This window comes from Heloderma suspectum, chromosome 1 (assembly GCF_057233095.1).
Source record: "Heloderma suspectum isolate Gila_16-S chromosome 1, 16-S_ref, whole genome shotgun sequence".
Lineage (NCBI taxonomy): Eukaryota > Metazoa > Chordata > Lepidosauria > Squamata > Helodermatidae > Heloderma > Heloderma suspectum.
The window spans coordinates 119,471,343-119,487,043 of NC_139458.1; the positions used below are offsets into that span (position 1 = coordinate 119,471,343).

Genomic DNA, 15,701 nt, shown 5'->3' on the forward strand with positions numbered 1-15,701 from the left:
TGATAAACTATCCCCTCCCCTTTCATGGTATTTAATGCATGAGGGCTCTGTGAAAACATGTAGCAGGATATAAACCTGATTTTTAAAATTTATTTCTGAATTGCCCCTTCACTCAATGAGCGCTCAAGGTGATTTACAATTAAACAATAAAACACAAAAATTCCACACAAACAAAATGAAATCAAAACTGATACAATACATACATTGCAATAAAACACGGGAACTTCTAAAATCAAAGACTGGCATCAATCACTAAGAGCTTAGCAAAGCTACTATTGTTTTACCAGCCATTAAAGGCCAATAACAAGGGAGTCAAACTAACCTCCCTGGGAAGTCAGTCCCACAACTAGGCTGCTGCTACACAGAAGGCACTGCCTCGGGTCCTAGCAACCACACCTCTCTAGAAGGTGGGAGATGTAACACGGCCTTAGATGATGGAAGTAGGCAGGCTAAGATAGGAAGAGGCAGCCTCTAGGATACCCTGGCCCCAGCCTGTTTAGGGCTTTATAGGTAAGAACCACCACCATGAATTTGGGCTTGGAAACAGACAGAAAGCCAGTGAAGCTGTTTCAAGACTGGTGTTGTGTGTTGAGCAAATGTCTTGATATAGTTTCAGAGACCTGGAAGCTATATTTTCCCCTCTTGTTGTACTCAATGGACCCATTATGGCTTGCAGCCTGAGGTTCTCTTCTGTGAATCAAATGGTTCCTTCTGTTCATGGAAGACACTCGGATGCAGCAAAGGACATCACTAGTGGAAGTGGGGGGGGGCATTTTTTGCAGATTCCCCCATCCACCTCTATCCTAAGCGCCACCTCCCGCAGAGTTCCAGAAGGTCCTCCAACCCCGCAGAACAGAGTTTGAAGGGGGAAAAGGGCAACAATGAAAATTATTCCCTCCACCAATCCTTCCACTAGCAGGAGCATCCTATGAGCAGAGTTCCACTCATGGGAACTTAAGATCCAAGCCTTCTCCTCTGCCCCCTTGTTGGATGTAACTAGCAGGCCAGTTTTTCAGATATTTTGAGGCAATTTATGAGGTACCTGCTAAAGGCTGAAACTGTGCCTTCCCCTCACAAGCACAAACTAACACTATTATAAGACTGTCTTTGTGCACAATTGGCACTGATTGGTTAATGTATGTTACATCATTGATGATGAGATGTTAGCCTCACTCAGTCCATTTAGGTCTCCAAAGTTTTATTTTTTAACATTTATTGTTAACATTTATTGTTAGTTCTGTAAAGAGTGATCACCACTCACCCATTTTACTTTGTAAATCATGTAATTATTTAAGAAAAAGAAAACAGGCAAGGCTCCTGTTTGTCCGAAGACATCAATATCCTGCCATTTCAAGGGACCTCTCCCTGCCAACAGCTGTGTTCATGTCTTGCTTTTGGAAAATAAGTTTACAGGCTTCGTCCCTTTTGAAAGGCTGCTTTCATTAACAAACGTGGCTCCCTCTACAACTCTTCATTACATCTGTACAGTTATCACAGTTCAGGGCCAGAACAGGGGTAGAATGTTGCTTTGTATGCTTTCATTGGCAGTGTGTGTCACTTGGGCCTAATTCAGATGTAATGCTGGTTCCCACCAAACTATGGTTGGTATATCAGGAGCCAACCTCATTAATGTTTTCCCCTTTCCCAAAATTTACCATGGCTTCAAGATAATTTGCTCCAAAGGAAAACATGGTTAACACAAACTCGTTTTCTTATAACCATGTTTTGCAAACTCCCTTCAAACTATGGTTTCAATTTCTGTTTTGAGGGAACCCTCAAGTGTGCAGAGTGACCTTATTTTTTCCACACAACTGAATCCACAGGGCTTCTCCAGACAGAAGATTTTCCAGCAGTTAAACTGGGGTCCAAAATCTATTTACAAGGTGCTTTGCAAAGATTTCATTATTCTGAAAGCACTTAAGACACACAATTGATATCCAGCCATCAGAGTTAGAAGGATCTCTGAAGCTGGGGTATAGAGAGGTCACATGGTTGAAGTATAAAGGTTATGAGGAAACTGATCCTCCCCAGAGGTTTGGACAGAGAAATTGAAGGCACAATCCTATTCAGATAGGTGGCCGTCTCCAAACTCGGAAGTGACCGCCTATCCAATGCAGGGAAGGAGAAGCATGGAGGGGATCGTTCCTTCTGTGCTTCTTCTGCCCTCCATTTTCAGCTAGACAGCCAATTGCAGCTGTCTAGCTGTGGGAGGGCTGAGCGAGGGAGGAGGCTGCTGTACGACACATTGGATGGGTCATACAGGCATTTCCGCCCTCTCTGCCCCAGAACGCCTCCCGGAACACCCCTTTTCAGCCGCTCCACGCTCCTCTTGCGAGTGCAGAAAATGGGGTTGTTCTGCACTGCCGCCGAGGCAGCGCGGAAGTGGGGGGAGGTCGGTTCTCTGGGAACCGACTTCAGAGTGCGGGCTCCGAGGTTGATAACAAGATATCCTATGGCCGTCTAGCCGCTGTCTAGTGGCCATAGGATTGCTGCCTCCAAGGAATAAGTTAGCTGAATAACTTGGAATACACAATCCTAAAATGACTGATTGATAATCAGCCTGTAAAAGATATATATGAGTAAATAAAAAACAGAATAGCTCAGATTTTCATGTATTTATTTACATCATATGTATACCACCCATGTCCTTGGGACAGCTGACAATAAATGTTAAAAAACATAAACACAAACAGAATAAAACCAACCACAATACTATCTGTCTGTCTGTCTGTGTCTGTCTGTCTGTCTGTCTGTCTGTCTGTCTGTCTGTCTATCTATCTATCTATCTATCTATCTATCTAAAAATATAAATGCAGCAACAGCAAACATAAAATACTGATGATCTTTAAATGTTTTTTAAAATTTAAAACAAGGTTCTTAAAACAATTCTGAAACCAATTTAAACTTTTAAAACACGTTAAAAATAATATGATCTTCACCTAGCACCAAAAAGACCATACCATAGGTGCCAGGTGAACTTCTCTGGGAAGAGCATTCTACAAATGGAGTGTCACTGCTGAAAAGGCTCTTTCTCTGGCAGCTACCCGCCATACCTATTTGGTAGACACACCCTGAAAAGGGCCTCTAAAGAATATCTTATGGTCTGGGTAGGTAAATATGGGAAGAGGCAATCCTAGCCCCAAGCCGTTTAGGGCTTTACAGGAATTAAGCCCAGAAATATATTGGCTGCCAGTGCAGGTGGAAAAGTATTGGTGTGATATGATCAGAATGGCCAGTCCCAGATACATTTATCCCAGCTATATTTCAAGGTTAAGATCCTACCTGGGGTGTTAGTTTTGTGAGGGCTCATCATCCTTTCTGGCAAAAAGCAGTAAAATCTTTTATTTTGTTGAGTTTTGCATTATAAAATCCTACCGTTGGTTCAATCCAACAGAATGTATGCCTTCTGAATGCCTATCAGCACCTGCTTTTCTGTCTAAGCACTACGGGGTTAAATATAATTTCTCTCTTTTTAAATAATGACATGGTTAAATATAATTTCTCTCTTTTTCAATACTTTTAAATACTATCTGTTGGAGCAAGCAGTTGCCAAGCTGTAGTGGAGGTCGTAACCTGAATAAGATAACCAGTTGCAAACGGTACACAGAGTCACTTTATTTTACAGTTTTATATTTATAAAATAAATAAAACAAATGAAGCTGAGAATGTGACCACTTATTAACTCTGTTGTTTCAGTCCGATCTTATGAGCTCCTGTGCTGAATGAGATCTTCGGGAGAGGTCCTTCTTTTGAGACTGCTGCCTTTAGAGGCGTGCTTGGTGGCGATGTGAAAGAGGGCTTTCTCGCTGGCTGCTCCCAAGCTGTGGAACTCCCTGCCACAGGAGGTTAGGTTTGGTCCCTCTTTGCTTTCCTTCCACTGGCAGGCAAAGGCCTTATTATTCAAGCAGGGCTTTGGTGCATAAGCAGCTCTGTTGGATTGGATGCTGTTTTTATACCATTGTTACTGTGTTTTTAATTGTGTTTTAATGGATTTGTTTTATTATTGTTTTATCAAGTGTTATTTTAATTAGAAGCTGCCTTTTATGCCATTTCTCTTGGTAGAAAGGCAGGGTATAAATCAAATAATTAAAAACGGTGGTTGATAACATATGAAACAATGGAAACCCTCCCTTCTGATGCTGCTAGAACCAACTCCAGCTTCTACTCTTAGCAGTTAAAACACCGAGGATCTTAAAACGGGGAGGAGACCAATCCTATGGCAGCTAGACAGTGTCTAGATGGCCATAGGATTTTTGGTTTCTGGGAACTGAGCTTGGAGCCAGGGCTCCAAGCTCAGTTCCTAGAAACTGTGCTCCACTCCCCCTCCCCCTCATAGGCAGCACAGCTCTTAGAAAGTATCATAGAATCATAGGGTTGGAAGGGTTCTACAAGACCATCGAGTCCAGCCCCCTGCTCAATGCAGGAAGCCTGATTCCCAGGCAATCTCCCATCCAAGTAACCATGGCTGACCCTGCTTAGCTTCTGAGATAAGACGAGACTGGGTAAATCCTGCCCTTCTTTAAGGGATATCTCCATCTCTGCGCTCATAACCAGAGTGTGGAGCGGGCAAAAAGGGGGCGTTCCTGGGGGCAGGGAGGGGATGAGACTGCAGAAGCACTGTTACGCTTCCTCTGCACCGTGCAGCCTCCTCCCGTCCCCTCTGATGTCCTCAGCTAGACAGCCAAATCGGCTATCTAGCTGCAAACGCAGGGTGGCCGGAGCAGGGAGAAGAGCATCCCCTCTCTGCTCCACCCGCCCTGCACTGGATAGTTGGCTGCCTCTGAGTTCGGAGGCGGCCGACTATCCCGGTAGGATTGTGCCCTTAAAGATCCCACGCTGTTGCTGTGCCTTTCTCTCTGTGGCAGAAGAATGTTGTACACTGAAATACTGTACTACTTTCTTTCAATTGTGGGAAAGTAAGGTAGAACTACATGTCATGGCTCACTAGTTACATAGAATATCCTGCTTTAGGTGCAGCAGCACTACGTGCCCCTAGCGTCACAGCACCTAGAGCTAATCTATATGTTCAGGCTGTAAAAAACACCCTTTTTAGCAGGGACAAGCATGGAAAGAAAATATAGGATTCATTGTTTCTCTACATTCTAGGCAAAATGTACAATTAGTAACCATGGCATCTACTATTATGATATATATATCCATATTTGTGTGCTATGTAAAATGCAAATAATTACTTTTAGGTCTATAGTGCCACTGCAGTGTGGGTTTTTTTCCCATTTCAAATGTTAAAAACAAACAGGAGTAAAATATGCATAGGAATCTGACCTTGACCTGGTAAGAATATTCTTTATTTTTTCTGCCTTACGGTGTCTTTCTGCTAATTCTTCTGGAGTGAGAGGTTCTTCAGGTTCCAGCTCAACATAACGTTCTGGAATTGTAACCTTTTCAGGTTTTGACAACTGTGGGAGAGATTATTATAAATGGTTAGTGTAGGATATACATTAACACAACCGGTCAAATCTACAAAAAGGGGCGGGGGGGGGGGCAAACCAAGCCATTCCTTCTCCTATTGCAAGTCTCATATGAGAATTGTAACAAAATATACTTGTGGGTGGAAAATTATGAATGCTCTTCAGCCTTTTCAGAAAATGAAGTTTTGATAAAGAAAAGCAATGCCAATGTAGTATTGGTGCTGCAAGGAACTCTAGCACTACGTTCGAAATACTGAACTTAGTACAAACAGTAGCTGGCCTTACCTATTCAGTGGCTATTACCACACTGTGTACATCATACAATGAATTAAAATGAAAACTGATTTAGAATGAAAACAATACAGATGTTTCTTTATTCCCTCATTTTACCCACAGGCATGCAAGTTTCCTAAGGGCTGTATGAACAATACCAGTAGGGTGTTTGCTGAAGCACCATTTTATCTTTTTACAATTAAAGGAGGACAGCTTGGATGAGAAGATGGCTTTAATGAGCTAGGGAGATGCTTAGGTGTGTTTGAGAAGGCAACAAGCTGTGAGAAGACAATATGAAGTGAAAAGCAGTCTCCATTCTCTCCTCCTTCCCTAAGTTATTTGTTTGTTTGTTTATTTATTTCATTTCTATACTGCCCAATACCAGAAGCTCTCTGGGCAGTTCACAAAAATTAAAACCACAGAGTGCAGCATAAAACAATATAAAATATGAAAGCTTAAAACCACAATGTAACAATACAACCAGAATAAAACCTAGCAGCAATGCAGAGATTTAAAATACAGATTTAAAACACCAGAGCTAAAAGATTAGGAAGCTAAAATGCTAAAATACTGGGAGAATAAAAAGATCTTCACTTGGCACCAGAAGGAGTAGAATGTAGGTGCCAGGCGAACCTTTCTAGGGAGCTCATTCCACAGTCGGGGTGCCACAGAAGAAAAGGCCCTCTTCCTGGTAGTCACCCACTTCACTTCCTTTGGTGGGGGCTTCCAGAGAAGGACACCTGAGAATGATCTTAAGGTCTGGGCGGGCACATATGGGAGGAAGAGATCCTTCAGATAACCTGGCCCCCAGCCGTTTAGGGCTTTGAATGTTAATACCAGCACTTTGAATTGGGCCCGGAAATGGACTGGCAGCCAGTGCAGCTGGAAAAGCTGTAATATGATCTCACTGGCCAGTCCCTGTTAATAATCTTGCTGCCTATTTTGGACTAGTTGTCAAGGAAAGGTCCCTTTGCAACAGACCTTCAGTGTTTAAACCTCCAAACTAAATGCAATCTCAGTGTCAATTAAAAGACATTATCTAGATCCCTTAATTAGCATTTGTAAATTTAGGATTTGAAAGCCATTTAAGGATGTGTTTGCTTTTAAAAAATCTGGTGTGGCATTCAGCAATCCCCCCCGCCCCATTTCTCATTTTTCTATGAATGTATAACATGCTTCCTTTGCACCACCAGATGGCTCTGCAGCTTTTCAAATATATATATGTAGAAAACAGAAGTCAAATCTACCCACCCATGGATTTTTCCATATAGCCTATCTATTCCAATAAGAAGTGTTATCTTTTTTGGAGAACATAGTGAGAACTTGATCTTGTATACTTTTTGATGAAAGTTGTGGGAGATAGGACCCCATGCTTGCTTATTACCCATTTTGTCCTATTTTAAGTACAGTGCTTTAACATTTTAGGAATGTTACTCCAATCAGTGTAGGGGATGCATACTCATCAGTATCTTCTTTCCTCTAAAAACATATGGTTCGATCCAGGTATAGGAACATGCCACTGGGCTGGTGGAAGCAGATGTCCACACCCCTCCTCCTTATGGCAGCCCCTCCAGGTCACCCAAAATGTTACACAGAGGGTCAGGGGACTCTACCAAAGGGGGTAGGCTGTGGTGTGAGAGGAATGGGGGAATCCCTGAAAATAAGACAGGGGCCCCTTCCGCGAACAGACTTCCACTCACAGAAGGTGCCTCCACTCAATTTTGGAGGATTCCCCTGACCCTCTTTCCAGCATTTTTGGAGGGCTGGAGGGGCAGCTGGGAGGAGAAGTGGGTAGGGAAGTCTGCTTCCACTAGCCCAATTGCATGTGCCTTCATCTGGATCCAACCATTTCTATATCCAGACTTCAATATTGAAGTCACCTTTCTAATGATTAACATTCATCCCACTGTATACACAGCAAAAAGGAGAGGTCCTTGCACATTTGTCCTCTCCCCAAAACTCTCCTCCCTCTTTAGTTAAAAAAAATGTTTCTAATTTGGTGAGCCTGTTGCTTATTTATAGTAAAGAAAACAAACTGACATAAAAACATTCAGGTGGCTATAATTTGGAAAAAAGGCAGTAAAGGATTTTACATATAATACAAAAACAAAACTGACAACTAGCCTTACCTCTTTGCTAATATCCAAATTATAATCTTGAGGTTCTAGGTCTGCTTCTGTCACTGATACAGGCTCAATTTTTAACCAGTTGTTTTCCTCTTTTTGGTCTGTGCGTACTGCTCTTTCCAGTAGCTGCAAGTCAAATTCTTGCTCCCGCTTCCACTAGTAACAGACAGGAAACAATTACAGATTTGACCATTTCAACTAACAAATTATGCAGAAATGTTCACTCCCATTGCCTCAAATTCTGGATGGATGAAAGGGGAAACTAGGACGTACCATAACATTGCTTCTGGATGTTCACTTGATGGCTGTCCTTGATGGGGTACTCATTCTCTCCAGCCGGCAGAGGGCAATCTAATCTCAGCAAAAAGGCTGTCAGAGTAGACTGGGATTAGCCTCTGACCTTACATGCCAGGAGGAGCATAGATTTCGAATCTAGTGATTATCACCATAAATGGACCCTGACTCTTAAGTAAAAACAACAGGTTCACAAGGGCAACTACACTCAACCATACTATCAGTAGAAATTAATATATGAATAAACCTGATTCCTAAAGGCAGCTAGGAGAGGTTCAGTGAATTCAAACTTTCCATTGTATCATATCTTTACCAAATGGGGAATCACCAAATGGTAACCATCTGGATTAGGAAGCTCTCTCATTAATTCAGGAGCCCTATATATATTCCACTGGAACAGAACCCCCACCCCCTTGGAGAAAGCTCTTCCCAAATGCAGCATCTGCAGAAGGAAACTTGCATATATTATGCCTCATAAAAATATAGAACAATTTCGTAGCAACACATCTCCACAAATGAGGCTTTAAATCAAAATGCCAAAGTAATATTTACTCCAAAAATAATTTACTGTAGCTATGGAAATTATGTGGCAATGGAACAAGTTGCAAAGAAATGCTGTGGAACCTCCTTCCCCGCTTGCATGTTTGTTTTAAATTAAGTGAAAACTTAATTTAAATGCATAAGCATTCATTAGGGATAATACAAGTGTAGGGACTCCAGTGCCTACAAGGGATCAAAGTAGACAATGCACACACCTCCTTCTGAGGACAGATTTGCTTGTTTACATGACAATATGTTGGGGGTACATCTTACCATTCCCTATGCAGATTTGTACCTCTATGCATTCTATGGGTAGAAGTCATCTTCAGATGCAAAAAGAAAAACGTGACTGCAGACAAGGACAATGAAACAACTCTCATTCTGTTTAAACTTTGAAAAAGAGTGGGGCAAACATAGAGCTAAATACTAAAAAGGAAAGTCTTCTTTAGAATAAGCTAGATTTTTCTTCAGAAGTAAAACATCTGAGATAGTTCCCTCTAACAGAAGGGAGACAGCAAAGAGACTCCTGGCAGGAAGGTTCCTAGCCCCAGCTTCCCTTACACCCCAGTTCTAAACACACTTACCTATAAAAAAATCCTGTTTAAATCAATAGGGCCTTTTTTCACGTAGATGTATTTAGACTGGGAAGCAAGATTTCTCTTGCAAGGGCTGCTTTTTAAAAAAAAACCTTGTAGGTCTTGAGGGATACTATAGCTCACTGCTGGCTTAAAAGAGTGAGTACCCCATGCAGGTCCACCATCTAGGGAAAATAATCTGTTGTTATACTGATAAAACAACTTGCATGAATTATGTGCCAAAACAATGATTTCATGACACACCTTTCTAGCAGTGTGTTTGGCTTGGAGATGTGCTCCATAAATCACATGGTCTAGAAAACTGTCCATTAAAACGAGTCACTATGTTTTATATAATATCACTTAATTTTTTCAAGCACACTACACTCATTCACAAAGTCCTCAGTTTTTAAGTATCTTTGAAAATGAGAACATTGGGCACTGTTTATTCTGATCAATTGTCAGATTGAGGCATATAACATATAGCAGACTTCAAAAGTATTGTACGTTTGCTCTTCTTAGTTCAAAATAAATTAAAACATAATCCTACTATTTATCTCAAGCACACTTGAAAATGTGTTTTAAAACCTCCAAATGTATATTACATTTACTATAGCTTAAATTGGGTGTTAAACCATCCTCAAAATAAGATACACTAATCATACAACTCTTCACAAAACAATCAAGTGTCTTTACACAGTAAATCTTTAACAAACAACTTTTTGGAATAGAAATTTGAAAATGTGATGCATGTTATTTCCCTCTCAGCTGAATATGCAATTTCAATCCATAGGCTACAATCCAGAGAATCACATGCCTACTGGGTTTTTGGACCTGTGTTGCTCAAACAGCCCTCCCATCATACTACATGGCAAAGAGCTTTTGGAATGGGAGAGCTTCAAAAGCAGTTTGTGATACAGCAACTGGGCTTGCCGTTCCAAGAAGAAATAAAGTGAAGTCTTGGTGAGCGTGTACAGGTCTTTGCAAAAATCCATAGCAGCTCTCTGAATTAAGTCTGTAAGGTCTCAAACCTAATTGGGTAATTTATCTTCTCATCCAATACTACAAGTACTTATATCATACAATGACATCCCAGCTCCTGAAGCATCAAAATTTTGCTATGAATGTGCAGCACTGAAAACAATAAACTAGTTTACTTTCCCCCAGAGTTCTTAATGACATAAATCTCCCCTCAAAAGTTAACTTCACTGAGAGAGAAAATGCGTCATTACAGCATATTCATATACTGTATACATATTTGTATACAGCATACAAAGTGGAAGACATTGTTTTTCAAGCTTTTGCCTCAATGTAAGGTTGGATCCAGAGTCCGCATGAGCAGAATTCTGCTTGAAGAAGAGAGGGGAGGTACTTTTCAGAGTTTTCTCCCACCCTCTGTAGCCCCCTGTAAAACTGTTTTGGAAGGCTGGGGGATCCTCTAGAATGTGAGAGATGGCATGGGAGGCTGCATGGAGAATTGGCAAAAACTGCATTCCCTCTTCTTCCAGGAGGAACCTCTGCTGGATCTCAATCCCTTCCATTAGTTGAAAGAAGCTTTCGGTTCGCGGAAGGGACACTCTGGATTCAACCCATTGTTTTTTTTGGGGGGGAATACTATTCATGCACAAGCTCTTTATTTTTCACTCAAAACATATCAAATATTTGCATTTGTTAGGAATATGAACAATGCTGCTTAAAGGAAGATGCCACTCAAATAAAAAATGGGAGACTTAAAAAATGTTTTCAAGGGAAAAAATACAATCTTCTTCACAATTAAAGTGCACCGTAACCAGATATCTACTCAATGTTCAGACCAGGCCTGATTGCAAGAATATGAACCATATAAATACAATATTAATTCTAAATTAATTCTATATTGTAAGAAAAACGTGAAATTCAGTATTAGGAAGCATGTTTATTGGTGTTGATACGGAATCTTTTACATCAAAATTAAATGACAAATCCATGTATTCTGCTCAACATTTCAATGTCATACTACATTTAAAAAGTGATCTTTTAAAAAAATATCAGTGCATTGTATTAAAAGTAGATTTACACATATAATGTATGCAATGTTATAAACTGTGCACACTAATTACATATTTCATTGTTTACCATTTTGGCTGCTACATTATTATCGTGCTGTAAATTGTGCTATCAAACATTACTTTTTGTGCACTGAAGCCCTTTGGACACATGAAGAACAGATCTCTAGGAAACATTTTCTTCTGGGCCATACTGTGCCATTTTTATCTTTTACAGCAAGAACACAGACCAATATGGCATGCAAATATGTAAAGTTATTTGTTTAAATTGTTAAAAAGTTATGAAATGTTTGCATTAGAAATAAAAATGTGTGCAAGCGCCATACAGTTTTTTAAAATAAGTTTTAAAATCTGCTACTTAAAAACATGAATATGGCAGGGCTTTACTTTTCCTAAACATTTTATACTATTACTTAATAAAAGTGAGACTGCAAATGTATAAATCTGAGCACACCAGGTCCCTTAAGAGCCCACATGTGTATTTAGTAAATTAACAACTGGTAAGTGAATTGCAAATTAGTGCAACTAAACAACTATTTAAAATGGGAATGAAAAGGTTAAAGGGAAACACCCCCAACAAAAACAAAATACCCAGTAGAAATTTAACGAAAAGCTACTAAAATGCAATTAAGCCTGGCAGAAACTGAGTAGTCTAGTTAGAAATTGTTTAAAATAATTAGAAATTTTAAAAACAAATAAAAAAGCCATGATGAGTGACAACTCTAAAAGCAAGAGACCTTGTGCAATGAATTAGGCAGGTGATGAGCATTCTATAGTTCTAACGTACCAAAAAGGAGAAGACAAAAACAAAGAAAAATAATGTTGCAGTGACTGTGCAAATCCCTCATGTTATAATCACATGACTAGACAGTAAAGAGTCCTGTGGCACCTGGAAGACTAACAAATGTATTGTGACATAAGCTTTTGTGGATCAGAGCTCACCATAAGAACAAAGAGAAAAAACAAAACAATGATCCCTTGTTTTTACAAAGTGAGGCAAAAAGTGTGTCACAGTATTATGGAAAGCACAAGAGAATACAAAATCCAATCAAGATTAATACAAGATCAAATCAGCATGAAGTAAATATGGAAACGGAGTTGGCACTGAAATCTGTTGCGCACTGTTAAGGTGGCTCATTGTTGCTTGAGGATGGGGATGGGGTAGCTGTAAGCAGGAAGAAGTCTACCACCCATGGCTGTGAGAGGGAAGAATATTTTTTCAGTTGGGCTTTAGATCTGTGATAAGGCATTAGAGAAGTTTTAGCTGAGAGCAACATCATCATGGAATCAAAAAACATCAGTGATACCATCAAGAACTAAAGCGATCTGTCAAAAATTCCATTTTGTCATTTGCAAAAGCCAAACAGATCAGATTCTAGGAACAAGACTATATGGACACAAATCAGTCATTAAATATGGTAACTCAAAAACCAGTGGAGGAGCATTTCAGTCTTCCAAAAAATACTATAGACCAGCCTTTTCTATGCACCCTCCAGAGATGTTGGACTACAATTCCCATCATCCCCAGCAGTGGTTGAACACATTTGGAGAGCACCATTTCAGAGAAGGCTGCAATAGACCTTGGAATTCCTGCGCCCCAACAAAAAGATTTCAAAATGAAACTTTAGTATGAAGCCAAGGAACTGGAATTCATTAGCAAATCTGATGCTGAACAAATCCTTGCAATAACTAGTTTATATGGGGAAAATATAAATATTTTATAAATATAGGCCGCGGTGCTTATGGGCCGCGGTGGCTTAGTGGTTAAGACGCTGAACTGCAGACTGGAAGGTCGGCAGGACAGCAATTCGAGACCCAAGTGCTGCGTGACGGAGTGAGCTCCCATCTTCAGTCCCAGCTTCTGCCAACCTAGCAGTTCGAAAGCAAGAAATTGCAAGTAGATAAATAGGTACTGCTTTGGCAGGAAAGGTAACAGCGTTCCGTGCACCTCGGTGTTCAGTCATGCCGGCCACATGACCACGGAAGCGTCTTCGGACAGCACTGGCTCTTCGGCTTAGAAACGGGGATGAGCACCGCACCCTAGAGTCAGACACGACTGGTTGGGGACACCTTTACCTTTACCTTATGGGGAAAGTATCACTCTTTTGCTATTTATCTCCTATTGCGCTATCAATGGCTGCTAAATCAAGAGTGGGTCACACTCACACTAATTGGAACTTGTGTTTGTGAGACCTATGCACAGCATTGGGCAGATTCCAACAGGGGCACTGACACCCCTGCCAATTCCCTTCCGCCCATCAATTCCCTTCTGCAAGCAGTGGATCCCACTAATTCTGTTGCACAAGCAGGACCCACTGCTTATACAAGGGAGAGCACTTCCTAGAGGAAGCCCCAAAATGCGTGGAAATGTGCTCTGCCGACCTGCCTCCTTCCAGAAATGAACATTTCCACTCATTGCCCCAGAAACACGAAATTGACATTGTGCAAGGGGTGGGGGCTGCTTGCACAATGGAATTGGTGAGGTGTAAGAGAATCGGCAGGGGAATAAGCACCACCATTGGACTCTGCTCACTGTAACTCACCTACAGTTATCTCTTGCATTGCCTGACAATCAATTTCTCTCTCTCTCTCTCTCTCTCCCCCCCCCCCCCCGCCGAGCTGCTATTTCAATAAACAAACTCTGACATGTTAAATACACTGTTGCAAGAAAAGGTAAGAAGACTGGAGAAGCGAGTGTCGACCCTCCAGGGAATAAGAGACGAAGAGTTCTGAGACAGAACGGTGGAACTACAGCACCAAAGAGAAGTAAAGAAGCTAGAATAGCAACAGCAAGCTGAGGCAGAAGAGGAAAATGTTGAGGCAAGGAAAAATAAAGTAGAGGGTGCTCCTTGGAAAAGGGTGACAGTTAGGGGCAGAAGAACTAGGAGCCACTCTGCACTAGTGGAAGCAGTGGAACTATGGAACCGTTTCCAGGTATTTGAGGATGAGACTGGAGGACAGCCTGCAGAGGAAGAATTACAGGGGACGCTGCATGAGAGTGAACAAGAGGCTGAAAGTCAGCCAAGCAGAGGCAATGAAACCAAGGCCTACAACAACAAGAGAAGAGTAGTAGTACTGGGAGACTCCCTGCTGCATGGGATAGAAACCCAAATATGTCACAACGACCCATGGACTCTTCAGGTATGCTGTCTCCCAGGAGGATGGATTAAAGACGTGACTGAAGGGTCGCCTACACTCATAAAGCCTACTGACAGGTATCCCTTTCTTCTCATCCATGTGGGAACAAATGATACCACCAAGCAGAGCTACGAAGAAATCACATCAGACTTTGAAGCTTTGGGAAGGAAACTCAAGGACTTTGGGGCCCAGATAGTTTTTTCATCCATCCTTCCAGTGGTTAGAAGAGGGATAGAAAGGGAAAGAGAAATACTCTGGGTGAACGACTGGATATGAAGGTGATGCTGACGCAAGAGATTTGGATTCTGGGTCCACAGGCTATACTTCCTGGAAGACAGACTTTTGGCAAGGGATGGGTTGCACCGCACAAGGGCTTGGAAGAATGTGTTTGACCACAGCATGAAGAATTTCATCAGGAGGGCTTTAAACGGAATCCTACCGGGGAGGGAGACGTAAAGTTGTGGGTAGCAATGGATGAAGGCTCATGCACCACAACAGAGAGAACAGTTCTAATAGCGCCCAATAATAGTCTTCAAAAACATGACGGTAGAAAGCCAGACTATAAAGCACATGGTCTTCAATGTCTATATAACAATGCCTAGAGTATGGGAAACAAACAGAACGAACTTGAACGCTTAATACGGGAGGGAAATTATGACTTGATAGGTGTAACGGAAACTTGGTGGGATGACTCCAATGACTGGAATACAGCAATTGAAGGATATAACTTGTTCAAAAAGAACAGGCGGAACAGAAAGGGTGGTGGAGTTGCAGTATATGTTAAAAATACTGATCTCTGCACAGAAATACAGGACGATGAGCTTGGTAGCCCCATTGAGAGTATCTGGGTTAAAATAAATGGCGCAAAGAATAAAAGGAACATGGTGGTTGGAGTCTACTACCAGCCAGCCAACCAAGAAGACGAGGATGAAACTTGTGAAAAGCAAATTGCCAATGTTTCAAGGAAGCATGATGCAATAGTAATGGGGGACTTCAATTTCCCTGATATTTCTTGGGAGACAAATTCTGCAAAACATAGCCTCTCCAAGAAATTCCTGACTTGTGTTGCTGATAACTTCCTCCTACAGAAAGTGGAAGAAGGAACTAGAGGATCGACTATCCTTGACTTGATCCTAACCAAAAGAGATGACTTAATGGATAAAGTAGCAGTTCTTGAACTCTGGGGGAAAGTGACCATGTTATACTTGAGTTCTTGGTTCTAAAGGAAGCAAAAGCAGAGTGAAGCCAAACGTGTACCCTGGATTTTAGGAAAGCCAGTTT

The 15,701-nt window shown here is 41.3% G+C and overlaps 1 protein-coding gene across 1 annotated transcript in view; it reads right to left on the minus strand.

Moving 5' to 3' along the window:
• The window catches only part of PLEKHA7 (pleckstrin homology domain containing A7), a 297,172-nt gene that overhangs the window by 12,755 nt on the left and 268,716 nt on the right, over positions 1 to 15,701 (minus strand). Inside the window, exons 26-27 of the mRNA XM_084855029.1 lie at positions 7,832 to 7,984; positions 5,284 to 5,417 (exon numbers count right to left, since the gene is read on the minus strand). Coding sequence (XP_084711155.1) covers positions 5,284 to 5,417; positions 7,832 to 7,984 — 287 coding nt within the window. The remainder of the gene's footprint in view (positions 1 to 5,283; positions 5,418 to 7,831; positions 7,985 to 15,701) is intronic.